At 37.9% G+C, this 19386-nt stretch overlaps 1 protein-coding gene across 1 annotated transcript in view; it reads right to left on the minus strand.

Annotated features, from left to right (window-relative positions):
- LOC107571180 (potassium channel subfamily K member 5-like) overlaps positions 1–19386 on the minus strand; it is a 43795-nt gene that overhangs the window by 6058 nt on the left and 18351 nt on the right. Inside the window, exons 2-4 of the mRNA XM_016257473.1 lie at positions 15017–15128; positions 14473–14639; positions 14163–14331 (exon numbers count right to left, since the gene is read on the minus strand). Of these exons, the coding sequence (XP_016112959.1) occupies positions 14163–14331; positions 14473–14639; positions 15017–15128 (448 nt within the window). The remainder of the gene's footprint in view (positions 1–14162; positions 14332–14472; positions 14640–15016; positions 15129–19386) is intronic.

Consider the following 19386-nt stretch of genomic DNA (forward strand, 5'->3'; position numbering starts at 1 on the left):
ATTGTGACAAAATTAATTTTGTAGGGTGCCACAAGTTTGTTAAAATTTCCAAAGGGTGCCGCGACTAAAAAAGGGTTGGGAAACACTGGGCTAAGACATATTAAATAAAGACATATTAAGACATTAAATAAATACCATTCAGTGTCTGTTTCAATGTGCAGCAGCTTTTTCCACATAGTCTTATGCTCTTTTCACATAATTAAATGTTCTCTAATCCAAACTGTTGCATTTCTTAATTAGAGTAATGAAATTAACATTTGACATCTACTCAGCAAGGCGGCTCACAAAATAATGAAGAACAGACAAAGAGCAGATGGCCACAATACCAAGTATTGGAAGAATATTAAAATCCAAGAGGAAAATTAATAACTGTTGCTTTTGTATTTGTAAGAAAATAAACATGACCAAATAAATTTAACAGCGGTGGTGGTTATGGCATATATTTCGAACTACCCTTCCATCTGGCATCCTTCTATTCCATACAGTAATTAGCTTCATTTTTGATGGGTCTGTGCCAAAGAAAGTACACAAATATTCCATACAGTAATCAGCTTAATTTTCAATGGTTTGTGCCAAAGAAACTACACAAATATATATATATATATATATATATAAAAAAGAGAGCATGAGAGCGAGGCACACTTTCCTTACTGCTCTGCATACAGCGACCTTACTAATGTGCTTTGCATCCCTGATGTTATATTGAAAACTCAAATAAGCTCAAATAAACATACATGTGGATATAGGCAAAAAAAATAAAAAAATTCTAAATCCTCTCCCGATGTAAATGTAACTCCCTACAAATTAATGCAGCCTCCTCATCTTCAGGATTCTGTATAAAAGGACATGACATTTTTTATCACTTTCACAGTGTCTGCATGATGAAAATATGTGCAATGAATGAATGTACCAGCACTGCAAAAATGCTTTTCTTTATTTTTGTCTTTTAAGTGTATTTTCTTATTTAGCAAATTATCTGCCAATTGGGTTTGAAAAATAATCTTGTTTCCATTTGCAACATTTTTTTTGTTGTTGTTTTAAGTAAAATGCACTTAATTTAGATTCCAAAATACTTACTAAGAGAAAACATTTTTCAAGCTTGAATGATTATCTTTCTTTAATGATTAATCGCTTACACTTTAAAAAGCGGGAGGAAACTGAAAGAGACTTTGGGTTTAACGAAGAAAACCTGCCACTGACCAGGTTAGGTTCACAGAGTAATTTACCATGGCAACTGACTCTGAATATAAGTTACCTCTCTTTCAGAAAAGGGCTTAACTTACTTACCCTGCTTTCTTGGGTTTAACATGCCTCCCATTCTGAAACCCAGAGTTTCCCTCATTTCAGGGGTTTTCAGAGTTTTCACTAAAACTCCTTTCTGAAACGGGCCTCTGATGATATCTCCTAAGGGTAACATGTAAAGCATGAAAAGTAATGGTCCTAGTACTGACCCTTGTGGTACTCTATACTGCACTTGCGATCGATATGATACCTCATCATTCACTGCTACAAATTGATAATGGTCAGATAAGCATGATTTGAACCATGCCAATGCAATTCCACTAATGCCAACATAATTTTCTATTCTATTCAACAGAATGTTGTGGTCGATAGTGTCGAATGCAGCACTGAGATCCAGTAGCACTAACAAAAAAATACAACCACGATCAGATGATAAGAGCAGATAATTTGTAACTTTGATGAGAGCAATCTCAGTATTATTATACGGTCTAAATCGTGACTGGAAATCCCCACATATACCATTTTTTCTCTAAGGAGGAACAGTTGTGAGGATACTTCCCTTTCTAGTATCTTTGACAGAAAAGGGAGATTTGAGATTTGTCTATATTTAACTAATTCTTTAGGATCAAAGGTTTATTAATGAGAGACTTAACAGCCAGTTTGAAGGTTTTCGGGACATATCCTAATGACAATGATGAATTAATAATATTCAGAAGAGGATCAATGACTTCAAGAAGCACCTCTTTTAGTAGATTAGATGGTATAGGGTCTAACATACATGTTGTTGGTTTAGATGATTTAACAAGTTTATACAAATTCTTCCTCTCCTATAGCAGAGAATGAGTGGAATTGTTCCTCAGGGGATCTATAGTGCACTATCTGATGCGATACTGTAGCGGACAGCTGCATGGTTATAATTTTATCTCTAATAGTATTGATCTTGGAAGTAAAGAAGTTCATAAGGTCATTACTGCTGTGCTGTTGGGAAATGTCAGCACCTGTTGATGCTTTCTTTTTCATTAATTTAGCCACTGTGCTCAAATACCTGGGGTTGTGTTTGTTTTCTTCTAAAAGAGACGAAAAGTAAGCAGATCTAGCAGTTTTTAAGGCCTTTCTGTAGGAGGAAGTACTTTTCCTCCATGCAATACGAAACACCTTTAGTCTTGTTTTCTTCCAGCTGCACTCCATTTTCCGGGCTGCTCTCTTTAGGGCGTGAGTGTGTTTGTTATACCACAATGTTGGACTGTTTCCTTAATCTTCTTTAAGCGTAAAGGAGCCACCATATCTAAAGTGCTAGAAAAGAGAGAATGTCTATAAATGCTGATTCCAATGCATCTTTTTTCATTATCTACATGGATAATTAAATTGCTAACAATTAAGATTTTATCTGCAGCCAGCACTATCTCAGAGTCCATATGGCACCTTGGTGACCCATATACAGTAGCCAGTAAAAATGTCAATAGGGATTTATCATTAACACTTATTACACTAGATAATGTTACATAAAGCACCAGTACTTCACACAAATTATACCTGAAATCAGACCTCTAAAAAAATTATGAAAATATTACTATAAATTGTAGCAACACCTCCCCCTCTTGGACGCGGCTCATGTTTAGAACAGTAATTTTGGGGGGTAGACTCATTTAAAGTAATGTAATCATCTGGTTTTAGCCAGGTTTCAGTCAAACAGAGTACATCTAGGATCTGTGACATGATCTGTGATCAGATCATTTATAAAAACATTTTCGTAGAAAGGGATCTAATATTCATTAAGCCAAGCTTTATCATGTGTTTATTAGACATTTGCCAGTATTCGGTAATACGATATATCACCATAATGAACATGCATGATATTGTTATCTTGGGCACTTCTATATATCGTGAATAATTATTTCAAATTACTCAGATTTTTTTAATGCATTTAAATAATACTTTTCCCATCGACTGGTTAAAATGCACAGCACCGCTGTATGCTGCATAAAAGAGGCATGCACACTCTGATGTAAACAAGCCCAACACAGATGAGAATCACTTTGCGGAAAGAGTGAAGGAGACGTGCTGAATGAAAATGCACATTCACTTTCTGACAGCAGAGGGCGCTGATGGAACAGCTGATGGAACAGCAGAAATGCAGCCGTTACCCGGCTTCAAAGCGCTGTGCTATTTTCTGAAACGTATTTAAATGATTTAAACAGCCATTCAGATTTTTTTATTCACAGTGGTGTTCATCACATCACTAAATACTTGGACTTAACGGCTATTTATTTTCAAACTTTTTTACATTTTAATCTGGACTGCAACATGATTTTGATTCCAGGGGCATTTCCTCCGAGGAGGCAAGGGAGGCAGTGTCTCTTCAAAATACTGGATGAGAAAAAAAAAATTAGAACTAAAATAAAACAACGCCCATATTACAAAGTATAACATTATTTTTATAAAGTTTTTCTAAATGAACTCTATCCAACAGCGACACCCGCAGGTAAAGCTACAGCGGAGGCTTGCCTCCCCTGAGCCCATTGACAATTAACAGAGACCCCATAGCGTGCCGTGACTTTAAACTGGTTAAAATGCACAGCACCGCTGTATGCTGCATAAAAGAGGCATGCACACTCTGATGTAAACAAGTCCAACACAGATGAGAATCACTTTGCGGAAAGAGTGAAGGAGACGTGCTGAATGAAAATGCACATTCACTTTCTGACAGCAGAGGGCGCTGATGGAACAGCTGATGGAACAGCAGAAATGCAGCCGTTACCCGGCTTCAAAGCGCTGTGCTATTTTCTGAAACGTATTTAAATGATTTAAACAGCCATTCAGATTTTTTTATTCACAGTGGTGTTCATCACATCACTAAATACTTGGACTTAACGGCTATTTATTTTCAAACTTTTTTACATTTTAATCTGGACTGCAACATGATTTTGATTCCAGGGGCATTTCCTCCGAGGAGGCAAGGGAGGCAGTGTCTCTTCAAAATACTGGATGAGAAAAAAAAAATTAGAACTAAAATAAAACAACGCCCATATTACAAAGTATAACATTATTTTTATAAAGTTTTTCTAAATGAACTCTATCCAACAGCGACACCCGCAGGTAAAGCTACAGCGGAGGCTTGCCTCCCCTGAGCCCATTGACAATTAACAGAGACCCCATAGCGTGCCGTGACTTTACTGGGGGGTAATTGAGAATGAATGGGGGAAAGTCATGTGAGAGGAGGCAATGCCTCCATCGCGATATGATTGGATATGACTGGTTATGCTCGGCTGTGATTGGTTAATGCGATAAATCCCGCCTCTTGTGTTCGCGTATCAGTCTGAATGAACAATATAATGGCGTTCATGGGAAGACTAATTAAAAAAAATTAGTAAACAACTCACACTTGGATATATAATCACTTTGTTACATCAAAAAAGAAAAAGACTTAAAATGGCCTGAAAACATGACCTAATAATTGTGATGATAATATTATCACATTATATTAATAATAATAACATGACCCATAATTAGTGAGTAATTAGCTTGGTAAAATTTTAAGTAAATCTCTGTGTCTGTGACCAATATTTACTCAGCTTTGATGGCTGATGAACCCGAATAATTCAAAAAGTTAAAAGTTAACTATTCAAAAGAATAGCTGAACATAATAAAATATATTGTTTAAATTGTTACTGCCTTGAGTTATTATTTTAATAAATGCAAAATGCTTAAAAACACTAACTTGAGATGAACACATGGCTTTAATAAATATAATATTGATTACATTGTTGTTAATGTAAAAATATAAAATAGAATTGTATTTTTTTTTGATAGTGTAAGTAATGTTTATTTAACCAATAAAATGTGACTGGGACATGAATTTACATTTGAATAAAAAACAAACAAAAAAGGGGACTTTGCCTTCTCATTTCCGAACACCACCGCACACCACTGTTTGATTCTTTATTATTTGGTCACACTTTACAATAAGGCACCATTATTTTACATTAGTTTATTAGTTAACATAAGCTGCAAATAAAAAAATATTCGAAAGCATTTATTAATCTTAGTTCATTTCAACATTTAAAATCAAAAGTTGTAACTATTATTTAATGGACCCGAGCTAACATAGTATGTATTTTTATTTTTTTTACAAAGAATAATAACTTCTGTAACAAATGTAGCTTTTGCTAATTGTTAATGTTAATGCATTAACTAAGGTTAACTAATGAGACCTTATTGTAAGGTGTTACCTATTGTTCTTTATAATTCTTTTGCACTTTAATCTGTTTGAAACATTTGTTAGTTTATAAATTTTTCTGTATTGCTTTATTGTATTTAAATGTCCAGTTCTCTGTTATATTAAAAAGTTATCAAACCTGTTATATTATGACAACACTTTTTTGCAACTTTTTCAATATTGTGATAATGCCGTATACCGTGATAAAAACTTCTGCAATTATTGCAACATGAAAATTAAATACAGTCACATGCCTATAGTGTTTATCTGTATCATATCTGTTTTTATTTGTTGAACATCAATTAAATTGTTACCCTTAAATTGGTTTGGATGTTTTTTTTTGCATTTGCGCATTACACAAGGCGCGTTTCCATTACCCTTCAAATTGCGCAAATTGAAATTGCGAATTGAAAATACGCCTAATGGAAATGTGTCAATTTCGCAAAAATGGCCATATACCGCAAAAAAGTTTTTACGCTCGCATGAGGTGGTTTTTCAAGCAATGCGAAAAAGGATTAATTCGCAAAACTGCAATGGAAACAGCTTTTTCGCATTTACAGGTCACATGGCGTATGTAAAAAGTCATATGATCATTCTTCAATGTACTATAACCTCCAAGAAACACTTCACAAGTGGCCGCGCTCCAGTATAAGGGGCTTTCCCTACTATTAATACTTAGACAATTTACATTGCACACGTCTGCGGTGCAGTGTGGCTCTGATACGGTCACTGAAACTGATTACGGCCACTCAATGCTTGCGTTTATGATTTTATACAGGCTATGGTTTATTCCAGCCGCGCTACGCACGTTTCTGAAGCGGCTCTCTTTGCTGCTTCTGTAAAGACACACGCATAAGCCTCCTTTGAATAAATATAGCCAAAATCCCACCAAAATCCATTGCCATGACTTACGCGAGAGGCAAAAGGTTACGTTTTAGCCGCATAACATTGGTTTATGGAAACGCCGTAATTTCGCAATACTTTTTTATCTACATTCAGAAAATATCGCCAAATTTTTGCGCAAATCTGTAATGGAAACGCGCCTACTGTCTCTATGCTATGATAGCTAAGGTGTAATAGTCTCTGTGCTTAGAATTAACTGACTTGAAGTGAGGCGGCTAGCAGATGGTCGGTTTAGCCAGTCTGTCTGCTTCTAACCTGGGCCCCAGTTAGTCAAGTATAAACTCTGAAAAGACTATGTGCCATATTTCTAGAGAGAAGAGCGGCACCACCCCTAGAGAGAGATGAAGACCATCTCTTTTCAACAGGTCAGGTCTACCCCAAAAACTCGTCCAATTGTCTATGAAAGTTATGTTATTCTGCTACCACCACTTAGACATCCAGCCATTGAGTGATGACAGTCTGCTATATCTCGTCACCACGGTAAGCAGGGAGGGGACAAGAGCATATTACAGTGTCTGACATCATACTTCTAAGTTCACACACCTTTGTAACGTTATTTTTAGTAATCTCCGACCGGTGATGTCGAAACATCATTAGTGCTGATGTGAATAACAATCTTACTGAATTTACGTTTAGCATTGGCCAACACTTTTAAATTTTCCAAGATGTCAGGCGCTCTGGCTCCCTAAACATTGGGGGGTGTCTCTATTTTCACGTTCCGTATGATAGAATCACCAATAACTAGGGCACTTTCGTCAGGTTTCTCAGTGGGTGCGTCACTGAGTGGGGAGAATCTGTTTAATGTTTTGATCAGAATGGAAAAGCAGTGTTTTGTCGCCCTGCTGCGGGGGCTCTGCACCTGGAACCGAAAAATCAGGAATCACTAAGCTAGTCGCATCCAAAGCCATATCTAAGGCCCTCACATTCTTACTATCCTCAGTTATAGTTTGGATGCATGTCTCTAGTTCTAAAATCTTCTCTGGCAGCATAACGTCTCCGGTTACTCACATAACCTTGGTTCCCTGAGAGAAGGGAATGAGACATTACATATGGGGAAACCTCTTTCCTCCAAAATGCCGAAGCCTCACTGAATCACTCTATTGCTCTGCAATAGCCAATGACGTTCAAGCATTTGCCCAATTGGCCCAATGTGCCAATTGACAGGCGATGTCTGGCACCAATTTACCTCAGAATCTTTTAACTGAATGAGAGTCAATGAGGCTCTGAGGGAGTTTTTCACACAGCAGTTTACGTAATGTCTTGTTCCCTTCTCTCAGAGAACCAAGATTATGTGAGTAACTGGAGACGTTTCCTTATTGAATCGGTCTCTCGACATTACATATGGGGAACATATAAAACTCAGCCGTGTGAAAAACATGCAGGTCCAGCTCGAACAGAGCCGATACAGTAGACTTTGCACTTGCAATGACAAGCAAGCATAGTGGCGAGCTTGCCCAGACTCCTTTAGGTCGGGTACCAGACCTAGTTGAAACACCCACATGCAGGTTTTGAAAAGAGCCAAGGCAGCGCCAGCACCGTCGGCGCCTCCCTATACACAGTCAAGCAGCACTGGACTAGCATGATATAGGAAGTGAAAACAAGGCAACAAACATGTGTGCGCATACATATATCACCGGCCTGTATGAGCGAGCATACATAAATGGAAACAAAGTCATTTTAATGATGGCATTTGCTTGTTCCGTTGTTGATGAAGAATTTTTATTTTTTTATTAAAAGCTGGTCGGTCCCTACGGCTGCGTGAGAAATTCACCACATTCTCATAGGTCGCGGAACATGCTGGTCTAGATATAAAAACGCTGTGACTGCATAAAGCTGTGCACATACCTTCATGCAGCAGCACAGTCTCGCACTGCCTAAATGACCTAGTTGAGACATGCATCTGGTAGGGGCGTGTCTTCAAGCAAGTTGTCCATTGGCTGCTCAGCCTTGTCCTTCTGCACAGACAGAACGTGCGGTGCAAAAGGTTGTATAATTTCTCAGAAGTTTTCAGAGATGACCAGCCCACCGCCAGACAGATGTCCTGAATAGACATACCTTTAATCCAGGCCCATAAAGATGCCAGACTCCGAGTGGAGTGGGTTACGCACTCCCATTGGGCAGTCAAGTCCTCAGAAAGCATAAGCCAAGCAAACAGCTTTCACAATCCAGTGTGACATCCTCTGTTTCGACAGAAAAAACATCTTATGCCTTTCTTAGCGCCCGTGAAGCAGACAAACAGCTGCTCTGAAGTTCAAAACTGGCTAGTTCTGTCTATATAAGCACGCAGGGCACGCACAGGGCACAAAGCGTGCTTCTGTGACACTGAATCGGAGGCTAGTTCGGGGGGCCAGAATGCTTAAATCGTAATAACCTGAGCTCTGAATGGTGTTGAGAGCACTTTAGGTGTGTAGCCATGTCTAGGTGTGAGTCTGACCATACAATAGTCCGGGACAAACTGCATACAAGCACTGCTGACCGAGAGGGCATACAATTCACCGACTCGCTTCCCACACGCTACCGCGAGCAGTAGTGTCCTCGTAAATGAGAGCACTTCCAAGTCACTCAATTCAGCTGGTTCAAAAGGTGGGACAGACAGAGCACTAAGCACTAATGACAAGTCCCATACTGGCATCAGACGAGGACAGGGGGATTCAGCTGCCTCATGCCCCAAACAAAGCTCATTACTAGGGGGTGTTTACCCATGGAACGACCCTCCAACATGTCAGAGGCAGCGATAGTGGCCAGCATCTAGTCGTTCTTGGAGGATGGTCAAAATAGCGAGGATATCGCAACTTACTGGGTCTTCATGTCTACCGGCACACCAGTTCGCAAACACTTTCCACTTAAGAGTATATAGGCGCCTAATCGGCTCTAGCCTCTGTTATCGTGTGTAACACTCATTGTGAAATGGTCAGCTGGTTTGTTCTGCACTCACTTGCCATACATGCAGGCCCCACAGTTCCGGCTTGGGATGCTAGATGGTTCCCCTTGTCTGGGACCTGCCACGGGGGGGCTGACGATATGTTTACCAACTCTGGGGACCACGGCTGGTTGGGCCATTTCGGTGCTGTCAGCAGTAGAGCATCCCTCTCCTCCCTGATCTTTTGCAGCATTAGCGGCATAATTTTGACCAGGGGGAATGCATATTTTAATTTAACTAATTTAATTTAATTTATGCATTTAGCAGATGCTTTTATCCAAAGCGACTTACAGTGCATTCAGGCTATACATTTTTTTACCAGTATGTGTGTTCCCTGGGAATTGAACCCACAACCTTTTGCGCTTGCTAATGCATATTTCCGACTTTTGGGCCAGTGGCTCGACAGCACATCCCCTTTAATGGGGGCAGTCGTTAGAGAGAAGAATAATGGGCAGTGGGCATTCTCCTCTGATGCAAAGAGGTCGATTTTCACGTCGCCAAAGAGACTCCAGATCATCTTCACTGTTTGAGGATGTAGTCGCCACTCCCCGTGAATAATGCCCTCCCTGGACAGCATGTCCACACCACAATTCAAACTGCCTGGTACATGCACTGCTCGAATCGAGAGGAGTGTCTGATCTGCCCAAAGGAGTAGGCGCCACGCCAGGCTTTGCAGGGCACACGAGTGCACTCCTCCCTGGCGATTGATGTATACTACCACTGCTGTATTGTCCATTCAGATCAGAATGTGATGGTCTCTCACAAACTGAAGAAATTCCTGCAGTGCTCAGTGAACACAAGCTCCACAACCACACAAACCCAAGCTCCTCGCCCATTTAGCATGCCTAGGCCTGTCTGTGAACATGCAAAAGAGCATGCTTCAACCCTGCCAGTCGATTACATTCCTGGGGATGGTTTTAGACTCACGCACGATGCTCACATGCTTATCAGCACAGAGGCCAGCATATAAATTGCCTAGAAATGGAAGCTGTTCAGCTTGGTAGGCTGCTCGGGGACTGCCCCATATCTGCCACAGCCTCCATGAGAATACTTATGAGCTCTGCATCCAACAAGGCAGGGGTGGAGCTAGACTCATCTGTAATGGCCTCCGACCAGGCACCCAGGTCAGAAGCACTCGTGGACATCGTATCATCCTCCCCACAGCCAAATGAAAACAGATCCCGTGCTTCAGATGGAGGACGGAAACTGTCCTTGGCATAGGAGAGTGGAGGCTCTGGCGAACAAAGGCGACGTGGGCGTTGGGCCTACGTTAGCAGATCAGTAGGGCTTGGGGGGGGAGGGGCATCTGCGATCTCTCAGCCTGCGACTCAATGGAGGCGGGTGGGGGAGATGCAGAAGCCAATGGGCCGCCATTTGGCAGGACCAAGCAGGCTCAGCAAACCAATCCTTCCAATGCCACCTCAGCAAGGGCATGGCTCAGACACAGCACACATTCCGTGTGCACGCCCAGAAACTCAATGAGCCTGCCACACATGCAGCATTCGCGAAGAGACATTTTCTAATTTCTTCTTCTTTCGCCGGAACGCAGGAGGGGATCACTTTCTGCATTGTCCGTTCTCGTCACGTAGGTCAATGGCGAAACAGGCTCCAGGTGAAGCAGAAAGATTCTGAGGTAAATTGGTGCCCAACATTGCCCATATATCGGCTAAGCCCACCAATTGGGCGAATGCTTGAACACCATTGGCTAGAGTGATTCAATTATGCTTCAGCATTTCGGAGGAAAAGTGTTTCCCCATACGTAATGTCAAGAGACCGACTCGATAAGGGAACTATTTCCCTGCATTTATTACACACTAAACATGTGGCAAGCAGTGCAAGGTATAATAGCAGGAGAAGAAGCCATGACTCACCATGTTTGTTTAATGATTCCGACTTACCACAGTTGTTTGATGAACTCATGAAAAGAAGAGCGAGAGAGATGAAAGAAATGGTAGGCACGAATGACAAGCTAACGGAATTCTAAAGCGCTGTGCTATCGGTTTAGATTAAAAAGCGAACAATATCAAATGAATTTGTTAGATAATATCAGAATATATGGTGATTAATTGATTAAGTAATATTTTAGCAGTTTAAACAACAGAGAGTGATAGCGATTCCAACAACAACAAAAATGAAGCTACACAGAACTACAATCACAAACCACTCAGCAGCATGGCAGACAGGAACCGGAAGCAATGTCTGAATACTGAATATGACACAATGCTTTAAGCCTAAGATTAATAAATCTCTGTGTCATACTATGTATTGTTAAGTATGTGACACATAAAAATTTGATTTGAAAGAGAATGTTGTCACAAGATGGAAGGGGAAGTTATTTTCGTAAAGGCTACGGGGCACTTGAATAAAAAAAACAAAAAAACAATGTCACTGATAAATCTTTTCTTAAAAAAATACTGCAATATACTATAAAAAATAAGAATATCAATATAACTAATATCAGTGAAACTAAAAAAAAAATTTTTTAAATTGTCGTCACTGGCATTTAGGAGTTTGTTCGTTATAAGAAATAATTACGAATTGCATTAGGATCACTGAACAGTGTGAAATTATGGGATTAGTTTACAATATGAAATGCATTATTATATTTAAATATTTTGTATATGAAAAAAAATAAGGTATTGTAGATCTGTTTGGTTTCAATAAAATAGTACAATTTAAAAATATAAACATTTGTGAATAAAAATTTTATAGTGTGCATTGTTAAATCTATGCATAACTGTTTTTTTTTTATTAGAAAAAAGTGCCAAAGACCCTCGTGTTGAATGCTTAACATCTGTCTGCAAGAAAGCTGTCTACCTTCTCTTTCAGCTGGAAGAAAAAGAGGGAGCTAAGTAATGCACAAACTGAGCTGAAACTACCTTAACAGAAACTCATCACCGAGTCCCCAACACGATGTGGTTCCAGACTCAACATGATTGAGAGAGTTCTTGACCAGGAAAAGGCCATTTCTCAGGTCCTGAAGGCAGACAGGAAGACGAGACATTTGGTACCATCATGGCAAGACATTGACGTGATGGAGTTTGTGAAAAAGGCACTGAGTCCAGAGTCCACTGGGAGACTTTACTGATGCACTCTTAGGTGAGGACTATGTGAGTGTATCCTACGTAAAACCAGTGCTTTACCTATTGAAAGTCAACATCTTGAGCCTGAATGATGACGACACTGAACTAACAAAAACAAAGAAGACAATTATTTTAAATTACCTCACTAACAAAAATCAGGATCCCACCACTGATGACCTGCTGGATATGGCTTCGCTTGTCGATCCCAGGTTCAAAACCCAGTATATTGACAGAGACAAGATGGAGGGAATACAAGCCAGAGCTGTGTCTGAGCTGGAGTCTTTGCTGACCATACAATATCCAGCTGCTGCAGCATCGGATCAGCAGCCTACATCCACATTACAGAGCCCTGATGCAGAACAAACACAACCCAAGAAAGAAAATAAATCACTTGCCATCTTTCTGAAAACCTCAGGTGCTGTAAGTGCATCTGCATCTGCAGCCGCAGGATCAGCTTCCTTATCTCTAAAAGAGACAATAGAAGGGGAATTGAAGGGCTACTCGTACACACCAAATGCAGAAAGTGAGGTGGATCCTCTGGAATGGTGGAGAGTTCATGAGGCAAACTTTCCAAGAGTTAGCCAACTTGCTAGAAAGTACTTGTGCATTCCAGCAATAAGTGCTCCCTCACAAAGAGCCTTCAGCACAGGTGGCAAAATTGTCACCTGCCAAAGGGAAACTCTCAAGCCAGATAAAGTCAATCAACTTGTTTTCCTCTCTAAAAATGTGTGATTGTGATCAGTCATACTTTGCGTTCTTTTAGAAGGAGATGTAAGTTGTAAGAAGGTGAAAGGTATGTTCTAAAGCTGCTAGTGCTAAGTTTACAAGAGTCAGGATTCAGAAATATTTTTGCACCTTTGGTTGATTTGTTTTGGTTCTCACATTACACTTAAAACAATTACTTAAGAGATTACAAAAGGTAGTTAATTTTAATTTAATTTTTAAAAATCTATTTATAGGTGTTATAGTGTTGTGTGTTTACTTTTTTGAAGCCAATGTTTATTTTGGGAGTTATGCTAAAGTCTCTGACTGCACTTATATTTAACTAGACCAAGTTAATATTTTTATTGAAACATTTTTTCTTTACCTTTTTAAAAAAAAAGAAAAGAGGATCTGTGTCTAATAAGCTGTCTGAGTGTTACAGCTGTTGCCAATGTTAGATTTATTTTTAAACCAATGTTCATTTTGTGATGAGAAGTCTTTGATTGTAATTGAATGCAAGTCTTGTTGAATGTTCTTACATTGCAGAATTGCACTTGCATTAAATCTACACTTGATTAAAATATGCTTGAAAATGTACTTTGGCCTAAATGGTATGTCATTTTTTTCCCCCTTTTATATTTTGTTACCTTGTATGACTGCATTTTAAATGGGGACATTAGTTTGGCTGTGTTGATGGCAAAATAGTCTTTAAAAAAACAACATGGAAAATTAATCTTGATAAAATCGTGAAATTGTGATTTTTCCTGAAAAAAATTGTGATATACATTTTTTTCATATCGCCCACCCCTAATATATACATAGTATCTTGCATGTTGTTACATAATAATAATAATAATGATAATAAATTATTTTATGTAATATGCATAATGTAATTATTATTATTACTATTGGTGTATGAGATAATAATAGGTGCTAATAATAAGCATGTGAGATAACAACAGTGATGCCTTGTCTGCCACTAATAAGCTTAAACAGTAGATAAGTGTTTTGGCTTTGTTAATCCAACATAAATGGCTAGATTCATTTTCTCAGGTGATTTATGATAACAAGCAGTTTTAACAACTTAGTAACCCACCTGCTACAAGATCACCAAATCCAATAGTTGTCAAAGTGACAAAAGAAAAATACAAGCCCTCAATATAGGTCCAGCCTTCTTGAGACATGAATACAAATGGAGGAATCACCAAATGCACCAACACACCCCATAACAGAAAGACAGCTGTGCAGGTGAACTGTGTTTTCCGCTTTAAGAAGAAGAAACACACACACAAACAATTAATAACCTTATAATCGAAAAATTGGCAAAATGCAGTTAGAGGTTTCACAGCTGTTATTATAGTGAAATTAAGATTTCAAATATAATATTTTTTATAATTATTCCTTACCAATGTTACCCCTTTCTTAGTAAGATATTGCCCAAGGTGTTTAGCTCTTCCACCAAAAAACTTTCCAAGTTCACTGATCCATGTGAAACACAGTGGCACTCCAAAAAGACCATAAAAAATACAGAAAACCCTCCCTGAAGGTGTTTTGGGAGCAATATTTCCATAACCTGTGGAAATAAACAATTTTTGCTGAAAACATTCAGATTACGGTAAATACAATTTATCTCATTACAGTCTGAACACAACATGTTCTATCTTAAGGCACGGCATCCATATATTTATCTGAGTATTAAAAAGAACAAAATAATATATATAGAGGAAAACAATGCTTAAAAAGTCTCTTAAAAGTTATCTGTGAAAAATAATATAAAATTAAAATAAATAATAATAATAATAATGTTTGTAATGACTGTAGCATAAATATTCGCCCATTTCCTGATTATTTTTAGCTAATTAAATCAATGTTTCCTTTGATTATTTCTCCAAGTGAAACAGATTCACTTGATTTTCAAGCCGAGTAAATGTAAATAGACTAGATCCTTACCTATAGTTGTAATAACTGTAGCTGCAAAGATGACAGCATTGGGCCAATTCCAGTTGTTGAAGGTTTTGTCTCCTGTTATGGTGATGCCTTGTCCTGCAGCATCAGACACCACCTATTTCAAAAGAAAGAAAAAAAGAAAAAATTGTGAGAGCAGTCACAAATTCAATTCAAATACAACATCAGAGACTTTTGTTCAGAAGCATTGTGGATTTGTTGTGTGTCTGAGACCAGAACTTCTATCCTCTCATGCCAGTATTGTTATCAACACCTCCCTGAGTATACTTAGCAAAACATAGTCAGTCATCTTTGGGACACCATAATCAGTCATTTCTGGGACATGAGTGGGCCATCCCTCACTTAAAAGGTTTTTGGCTATGGATCTGATATCAAATCATGCAAATCTATCCTAGAGATATAGTGAAGAAGGCATAATACATCCCTAAACACTTGTACAATCACAGATAAAAGGATCTGGTGAGTTATTAAACAGATAAACACTCACTTAAATAAATTATGACTGATTCTTCTTGATGAAACAGCTGCTCATGAAGCCTGGGAAACTATAACTGGTGATGGTAAGGGCTGTTACATTTCCAACACACCCTAAGCAGTTTCAGGCTTCCGGCAGAGGGTGTACAGAGTGCTGCTGCAATGTACAGTGTAGCGTCTGGACCACTCAAACACACAATATATATTTTGTTAGCTAGATTTCACAAATACTCTGTAACACCCCAGTGTATCCCTTTTCTGGACGGGATTTAAAAAAAGTTTTTTAAACAACATTTGAGTTACAGTTCTTATTGCTTGACATCTGTGATTTCATGTGGGTTGAGACAAACATTTACGTGTTTACGTGCACAGGTGGGGTGTGTCTTTTCTAGATGTGGGCATTACAGAAGGTCATGTGCTGTGCAAATGGATTGAAAGAAAGGGATTGCCTTCTTTCAGCTTGTTGAACAATTTTATTTGGACATTTCTACTGTGTAATGGCTGAAGTAGCAGTGACACTCATGGTAACCAGATTCATTGTGAACTACAGTGAAACCATCAATTATTAGGCAATGCAATAAAATAGCTTCTCCTTGAAAACGATACCATGAAGAATGAGCTTCACATTTTCTATACTGCAATTTACATATTAATGTTTGTAATGTTTGTTGCATATAGTAAACAACGCAGAATAGAACCTGAGGTAATCATTATCATCACAGAACAAGCTCAAAATTGCCACTTGTTATTTTAAACTAACTTTTACATGTATAAGGTACTACCACTGGTAATTTGAGTAATTTATCCAACAGAAATTACATCATAAAGTCGACTTTTAACAGATGCTTATAGTGATCTAAACTTAACACCTTGCAACTCCTTAAGTCCTACAGCAAGAAAAGGGGCTTTTTGACAAAAAATAAGTACACTAGTAGTAGCAATAAATTTAAATGTGCCTGCAGTGTGAACTAATATTAAAGAGAAGGAGATAATTGGTTTACGTGCAGCATGAACTTAGGTGGCAATGGCAATCTGTTGCTACATTAAAGACCAAATTGTGAAAAGTCAAATTGACATTTGTGGTAAGTGACAGAATTTGAATACCCAGACTTTGATTCGTATTAAAAGTAACAATGTTACAAAATTTCACAAATAATTCTGAGTGTTTAGTACGATTTATGCATCAATTTAAATAAATAAATAAATCTACTAGCTGCAATGCTTTCTTCATTTGTATACACACACATATATATATATATATATACAGTATATATATATATATATATATATACACACACACACACACGTACATACATACATACATATATGAGGGGCAGTACAAGCCATAATTCATTTTGGCACTCTCACACACTTACATTCTCCTTTCACATGCATACATTTCTACTGTCACACACTTACATTCTCCATTCACATACATACATAAATTTCTACTCTCTCTCACACACTTACATTCTCCTTACACATACATACATTTCTGCTTTCACACATATACATTCTCCTTTCACATACATACATGTCTACCTTTTTTGGTATCCATTACTTCCTGTTTAAGCAGGAAGTCACTCTCAGACCAGGAAATACATGTGCAAGACTTGTTCAGCTCTTCCTCACAATTTTACAATGATACTGTTCAAAGTCATCCTGTTTTCTTTTCAAGTACATATTTTAAGTTTTTCATTTTAAAATATCATTATGTAACCTACGTGTTCTACAGATCTGTGTACAAGTGTTACTTATGATACTGATTTTGATCATATTGACAGGGCTCAATGCTAAGGACATTTTCTACTGGCCCGGTTTGGCCAGAGGTTTAAATTTTTTATTTGCCCAGTCAAAATTTTCACAGGCCTTGCCACAATCAATAAATAAGACTTATTGTTTTCATTGTTGACTGTAACATTGTAAAGAAAAAGTTTTATTAAAGATAAAACTGAAATGAAGCATGCTTTTCAGGTTTTTCAGGTAGGTCTAACTATTCCAGTTAAGGATGCACTGATCAGGATTTTTCGTGACCGATTCCAACTGCCGATTTAAATTTTTTTTTTTTTACAATCAAATGAGCCCATTCCCATACTCGTTGACAATTTATTTCATTTTTTATTACTCTTATAACTTTTTTTTTTTTTACATTAAATGTTTATTTTGCTCTGTTACTGGCCAAACTAACCTCAAACAAACAAACAAAAATATATGCAACATGAAGCAACTGCACAAAACAAAAACATCAGACTGGCTCTTTATTATAATTAGTGTTTTATTACCTTAATTATATGTCTGCACTATGTCTGTAGGCTACTTTCTGTACTGGAAGCTCCTGACACCAAGACGAATTCCTTGTGTGTGTAAACACACTTGGCAATAAAGCTCTTTCTGATTCTGATGAAAATGCAAATTCAATCTCTGAAAGCAGGTGGCGCTTATAGAACAGTAGCAATATAGCGTTTTCTGGGTAACGCAGTGCTGCGCTTATTGACACTCCTTTAATATGTATTTAACGAAGGTAAGAGGAAAAAGAAAATGCCATCGAAACTTTTCTGAAGAAAAGGCAGCAACCGCAGCAGTTTCGGCACAGGCCCAGGTGCAGGTCATCCCCACAGGCACTGCCACAACCGCACAGGTGGTGCAACAGAAGCTCCTCCAGCAGCAGGTTGTTACGGCAGCAGCAGCCTCCCCTCAAATCCAGAACCCGCCCAGGTGATTCTCTCCTCTTTGTGTCCGTCTTCAGAGCATCTGTCTTAAAGATAATATATCATGATGATCACTACGTTTGTGTTACCGAATTGCATACCGAATTATTCCTGTCAGGAATAACCTGCCCGCGCTGTTTTTAACCTTGTCGTTTTTGATTACTGTCAGTTATGCTGGCCTTGCCAGATATTGAAAAACAAACAAAACAATCTAAAAATAAATAAACCGCAATGATTCGATTTACACTATGTTAAAATAGCAGAATTTTCTGCTATTTATACTAATTGCAAATAGTGTGAAAAGAGAATGTAAGTGTGTGAGAGTGCCAGAATGAATTATGGCTCATACATACATACATACATACACAGGGTTTCTGCAGATTTGAACAAGTTAAATTTAAGACTTTTTAAGACCTTTTTAATACCACCTTATATGAAATTTAAGACCTAAACCTGTAATGGAAATACACATTTTATTACATACGTATACGTATATGTAATATTTAATGTGTTTAAATTAAAAAGAAAACAAAATATCAATGCTGTAATAAATGGTATTTATTACTACGCTATACAGTGAACTTTTAATGTCAGCAGACAATATTCCATACAAAATATCCCCGCAAAATAACTGTTTATTCCACCAAAAATCTCAGTGATGCAATTTATTCTGAAGCAATATTTTCATCAGTGTTCTATCAGCTTTTACATACTTAAATTTGCATATTTACATTTACAAAGGCCTATTTTTAATGCATTTATAAGTATACATACAAGAAAGAAATGTTGAGGGGAAAAATGCATACTTTTCAACAAACTTTTCAACTGAACTACCAGTAAGTGACGGTAAGTCACTTGATGAGTGTGTATTGAGTCATTCATTCAACTGATTGAGTGTGTTATCATGCTGGTATTTTAAGGACGTTCGTGGAAAACTGACTCCTAAAGTTTTTGATATTCTTCATATTCTGTGTGGTGGTCAGACAGAAATGAATATTTTCTAATAAGTTTAAATAGATTTTTACCTTTTATGGGCATTTTAAATTTATAAAGCCATTTTTCTATAAGTGTGCATTATCTTTTGAGTCAAATTCTTACATTTAATCAGTGAATAAGAATAATAAGACATTTGGGCTGTTAGCAAACAAATGAAATCAGTATCAACAAAATTCA

Source organism: Sinocyclocheilus grahami, unplaced genomic scaffold, assembly GCF_001515645.1.
Source record: "Sinocyclocheilus grahami isolate Dianchi unplaced genomic scaffold, SAMN03320097.WGS_v1.1 scaffold1558.1, whole genome shotgun sequence".
Lineage (NCBI taxonomy): Eukaryota > Metazoa > Chordata > Actinopteri > Cypriniformes > Cyprinidae > Sinocyclocheilus > Sinocyclocheilus grahami.